The sequence below is a fragment of the Pelophylax lessonae genome, assembly GCF_965119305.1.
Source record: "Pelophylax lessonae genome assembly, chromosome: 11".
NCBI classification, from domain to species: domain Eukaryota; kingdom Metazoa; phylum Chordata; class Amphibia; order Anura; family Ranidae; genus Pelophylax; species Pelophylax lessonae.
Genome location: NC_138778.1, coordinates 69,419,013 through 69,425,012, shown reverse-complemented (window position 1 = coordinate 69,425,012; position 6,000 = coordinate 69,419,013). Strand labels below are relative to the sequence as shown.

The 6,000-nt window shown below is 42.2% G+C and overlaps 1 protein-coding gene across 1 annotated transcript in view; it reads right to left on the bottom strand.

Moving 5' to 3' along the window:
* Window positions 1-246: 246 nt before the first annotated feature.
* Window positions 247-6,000, bottom strand: part of FBXO47 (F-box protein 47) — a gene marked incomplete at both ends in the record, with an annotated part of 584,326 nt that continues 578,572 nt past the window's right edge. Inside the window, one exon of the mRNA XM_082272782.1 lies at window positions 247-359. Coding sequence (XP_082128908.1) covers window positions 247-359 — 113 coding nt within the window. The remainder of the gene's footprint in view (window positions 360-6,000) is intronic.

The window sequence follows — 6,000 nt, the reverse complement described above, 5'->3', positions numbered from 1 at the left end:
CTTATTGATATCTAACTAGAACTGCTGTAATATGGAAAATAATAATAATAATAACATGAGTATTTTTTTACAGTGCTTAAATAATTTATGTAAAAAACAGTTGAAAGGGAGATATTTCAATTGTACTCTAAACAACATTTTCACAAATAAATAACATAACATAACGTTTTACATACAACATATGTAATAAGATATGACATGTAATATCATTCCAACATATGACCAAATTTGGATGTTTTTTTTTCTTCATACTGAAGGTGAGCAGAGAGTCAAGTACATGATCTCCTTGTGGAAATTTGCTTGAGCATTAACCAGGAGGAACAAGCTCAGGAAGTTGCTGTCCTCTTCATCTCGACCCCCTGGAAGAGAACAACAGAATTATCATTGTAGACCAAAATGGCAGACAGGGATGGCAAATAGCCACCCACTCAGTTTAATGATTTGCGTTATTGCAATCAGCATACAGGTATTTTCAGCATAGGAACAATCAAACATCAGGGTGTTAAAATGAGATCTTGTGTGTGACTGAAAGAGTAAATTACAGCCGTACTGCAGAGCAACAAGAAATGTAGGACACATTTTCACTCACTAGAAGGCATAATTGGAACCCCCCCCCCAAAAAAAAAAAAACAACAGGGTTTGTGTTTTTCCCCTATTTATACTTACCTAGGTGGATGCTCGCTCATTGGAGCGCTGGGCTGTGGAAGAGCGAGGAGCGGTCGGCTCAGGCTCTCAGCAGCTCACTGAGAGGCTGCGCCGGGTGTAGGATCCCGACTCTGTGGTGGTGATGAGGTGGTGCCTGGACAGACATCTGTGATGTCAGCAGAGAGCAGACTTCAGTCCGTTCTCTGCTGAAAACGGGTCACAGGAGCAAAACGATCCATAGGGGGTGTACAGCCAAACAAACTTTGGCTGTACATCTCCTTTAATGTAATTTTCAATTAATTTTAGGTTTGTCTTAGCTCAAAAGTATTATTAGAAGAAAAGGTCCCAGACTAAGGAACTAATTTTAAAAATTACTTTCCACCTAGTTTCCATGAGAATGTACCATTTATCATAGATTCTATGCAATCTGACAATAATGGCAGATATCTGATGCTTGGGGGCTCATTATGGAATAGAGATGCTACTATAGCTAATATTTATGCTCTAAATACTAACCAGGTATCCATCTGAAAACTTAGGCTACATGTACACTGGCCACCCCTAAATGTAACTCTCCTGGCACCAGAAAAATGCTAAACACAGCAAAAAAAGCAGGACCGCATTGCCGTCATGATTTTGCCACGTTTTCATTTTTTGCCACATCGTTCCTCTCCTGAAAGCGATTCTTCTTTGTTCAGGAGAGGGACATTTAACTGCCTCTAAACTCTGATCAAAGCCTATGTGTACTTGGACACATACAGTAGGCTTATATGCAGTTATGTTCAGGGGCTTTGGCAAAAAAAACGCCAAAAGCTCTTAAATTCACGTTTAGGAGCAACAGTGTACATGAGGCCTTAGGGAGTTTAAGACAGGCCTGATTATTCTTGTTGGCGATATCAAGCTCTGCCCAATGCTTACAATTTTCAAACTATTTTTTTCTAAAGCACAGTTGATAGATGTTTGGAAATTGGATAATCCAAATAGAAAATATTATATTGGAAATAATAAAATAGTAAAACAGTGAGTCCAAGTGTCAAAATTCATAACATAAGTAAAAAGTCCAAAAAAGTTGTGATAATAAGTAAATAAATTCCTGTGCGCCAGAATTTTCCTTGTGATAAATACCTCACATGAGTGGCGCAACTTTTTTTTTGTTCCATATATCACAAGAGCAATATTCTTTTGTTGTTAATAGAAAATATTATATGCAGAGCTGGAACAAGAGAGAGGCAGAAAGGGCATATGGGAAGAAGAAGAAGCTGTCTTCATGCCCAGGAGGCACATGCTAAGAAGGAGGACAGAACTGAGTGGGTACACAGATGATGGGGGATAACTCAGCCCTAGGCCTCTCCTCTCTTGCTCAGAATCCCCCAAGAGCCCCTTAGCCTCCTCTCTCCTTTAGAGCCCACCAGCCAACTTCCTCCCCCAGATCCCCTCCCAGATCCTTTAAGTTCCATGCACCCGACAGAGCTACACTCTCCTTCCCTTGTTCACCCCACTGACATAGACGGCAAAGTAGTTTTCCCCAGACTGATACTACTGATGCAAGTGTTTCTCCTTCCACTGACACTGATGTAGCACCATTATTCCACTATACAACACAACTAAGGCAGGGACACTTTTCCTTCCAGTGATGGCACAGACACAGGGATCTTTATACTTCCAGTGACACCACTGACACTGAAAAATGTTTTCATTCCAATAACTAGAGATGGCCTTGCGGTTCGCCCGGCGGTCGGTTCGCGGCAAATTTTGCTTGTTCGCAAATTCGCAAAAAGTCAGACTTTTTCCGATGTTCGCGAATATGTCCGCGACGCCATTTTCTTTTTCATTCAGAAGAACTTTTACCCATGACACAGCCGTCAGGTGGAACGGGACAGCCAATTGAAACATTTCACCACATGGACATGCCCCCTACCCTATAAATAGACCTGAGCTGTCGGCCATTTCACATTCCGCATTTTGTCAGCGTAGGGAGAGGTTGCCTGTGTTCATGAGGGAGAGATTGCCAGACACAAATAGCTCTGTGAAGATCCACAAAAGTCCTTTTCAAGGCTGGTATTTCGGTATAGGTCTACTAGTATCTTTTCAGGTTAGGGGCAGGTATCCAGTGGGTGCTTTAGGGGCAGTTAGAGATCGGCAGCAGTCACACAAATCGCTCTGTTAATGTCCACAAAAGTCCTTTTCAGGGCTGGTATTTCGGTATAGGTCCAGTCTCTCTTCAGTATAGGGTCAGGTATCCAGTCTGTGCTTTAGGGGCAGTTAGAAATCGGCATCTGCAGTGACACAAATCGCTCTGTTAATGTCCACAAGTCATTTAAAGGGCTGCAATTTTTTTGGTATTGCTGTGCAGTGAACTATATAGGGGGGTAATCCACAGTATAATATACTTTGTAGAAAGCATATTATAGTGGATTAGTAGTATTATTGTGCACTGTGCAGCATTGTGACAGGTGTGGTGACTGGGTGTTGCTGCAACACCAATCGCTGATGGGAATAATAAAGGGGCACTCTGACCGCAATATTAAAGGGGCACTCATCGCTGATGGGAATAATAAAGGGGCACTCTGACCGCAATATTAAAGGGGCACTCTGACCGCAATATTAAAGGGGAACTCTGACCGCAATATTAAAGGGGCACTCTGACGGGAATATTAAAGGGGCACTCTGACGGGAATAATAAAGGGGAACTCTGACTGCAATATTAAAGGGGCACTCTGACCACAATATTAAAGGGGCACTGTGACGGGAATAATAAAGGGGCACTTTGACCGCAATATTAAAGGGGAACTCTGACCGCAATATTAAAGGGGCACTCTGACGGGAATAATAAAGGGGCACTCTGATCGCAATATTAAAGTGGAACTCTGATGGGAATAATAAAGGGCACTCTGATCGCAATATTAAAGGTAAACTCTGACCGCAATATTAAAGGGGCACTCTGACGGGAATATTAAAGGGGCACTCTGACCACAACATTAAAGGGGCACTCTGACTGCAATATTAAAGGGGCACTCTGACGGGAATAATAAAGGGGCACTCTGACCGCAATATTAAAGGTGAACTCTGACTGCAATATTAAAGGGGCACTCTGACAGGAATAATAAAGGGGAACTCTGACCGCAATATTAAAGGGGCACTCTGACCACAACATTAAAGGGGCACTCTGACTGCAATATTAAAGGGGCACTCTGATGGGAATAATAAAGGGGAACTCTGAGCGGGACACATATAAGGGCACTCTGATGGGGACACACTGGATGTAAAGGGGCACTCTGACGGGGACACACTGGATGTAAAGGAGCACTCTGATGGGAACATGGATGTAAAGGAGGGACTCTGACAGGGACACACTGGATGTAAAGGAGGACTCTGATGGGGACACGGACACAGGCTGAATGACGGCGGGGGACACGGGCTGCATGACAGCAGTGACATGGGCTGAATGACGGGAGAATACAGACTGGATGAGGGGGGACACAGGCTGGATGAGGGGGGACACAGGCTGACAGTGTGTCCCATCAGAGTGCCCCTTTATATCCAGTGTGTCCCCATCGGAGTGCCCCTTTATGTGGGCTAATTTTTGGGGCCTATACAGGCCGACACTTACTTCTGTATCCTGTAAATGCGTAATGTACCTCCAGCCACCAAATACTATGTTCTTAGCTGTCAGGTAAACCCATGTGGGCTAATTTTTGGGGCCTATACTGGCCGACACTTACTTCTTTATCCTGTGAATGCCTAATGTACCTTTAGCCACAGAATACTACATTTTTAGCTGTCAGGTAGATCGATGTGGGTTAATTTTTGGGGCCAATACTGGGCGACACTTACTTCTGTATCCTGTGAATGCCTAATGAACCTTAAGCCACAGAATACTACGTTGTTTGCTGTCAGGTAAATGCATGTGGGCTAATTTTTGGGGCCTGGAATGGCCGACACTTACTTCTTTATCCTGTGAATGCCTAATTTTTCAGACTGGAATTGAAAATCAATGGGTCTGTAAAGGTTCCGCCAAATTGTGGAATGGATGCGGACCCATTTTACAGATGTGTTAATGGACCCCATGTGTATTAGACATGTATTTACCGGCTGCTGTCAGTTCTGGCTGATTTATGAAAAAAAAAAAAACATTTTTTTGCTGTAAAAAAAATAAAATAAAAAATTTTAGGGCAACTTTTCCAATTGCAATACTTCTGTTATGACATTTTTCATGTGCTGGGGCTATTTGTTCACAGCTAGTACATCTTTTGTGGCTGCAAATATGACCTAAAGGTTTTTAAAGTTCGCCTCCCATTAAAATCAATGGGGCCCGCCGCGAACTCGCGGTTCGTGGACTTTTGAGAAAATTTGTGGCTGATATTCGCGAACCGCCCCGGCCAATGTTCGTCCATCACTATCAATAACACCACAAATGCTCAGACATCTTTTTCCTTCAAGTGATGTCACCACACATGAACATTTTTTTCTTCCAGTGACGCTACCAACTCAGGGACAATTTTCCTTCAAGCGTGAACACAGATGAAGGGACTTTTTTTTCTTTTAGGGACACCACTGATGCTGAGATCTTTTTTTCCTCCCAGTAACACCATCAATGCAGGGACAATTATCCTTCAAATCACACCACTGATGCAGGGATATGTTTTCCTTCCACTGATACCACTAGCATAGAGAAACTTTTTCCTTTTATAGTAAAACCATCAATGCAAGAACATTGTTTTCTTCCTGTAACTCTACAGACACAGGGAATTTTTTTACCTTCCAGTGACACCACATATGCTGAGATATTTTTTTCTTTTAGAAACACCATTGAAGCAGGGACATTTTTTTCCTTCGCTACTGTTAGCCCGATATTTGTGCAGTGATTTTAAACTCTTTAGTTCGCTGCTGTGTACTAACTATTGGTACTATTTTAATGCATGCCACAATATTACATACAATTCAGTGCAGCGTGTTCTAGCTGCATCCTCTCCTCCACCCCATTCAGTACTATTTGACAAGCCCTTTATAGCTACTGTTTGAGAGGATTTAGAAACATTATTTTAATAATGATGCTGATAGTATTAATTCTTCTAATTATATTGGAAACTCATACGATTTATATTAGTGGCAAACTAATTGCACAGGGTAGCAAGCGTAAAAAAAAAAAAAAACAAGCTGCGCTTGAATTTGATGACTTTCTGCACCAGATAACAAATTAAAGCGTAGTTCCACCCTAAAATTAAACTTACCTCCATCTTCTCGCTCCGGGTCACCTGAAAAACAAATGGATAATCGCAATTTTTTTTTTTTTTTTACTTACCCGGTTTAGAAGAATATATACTTACCTTACTTCCTCCCCTCGGCGGCCACGGC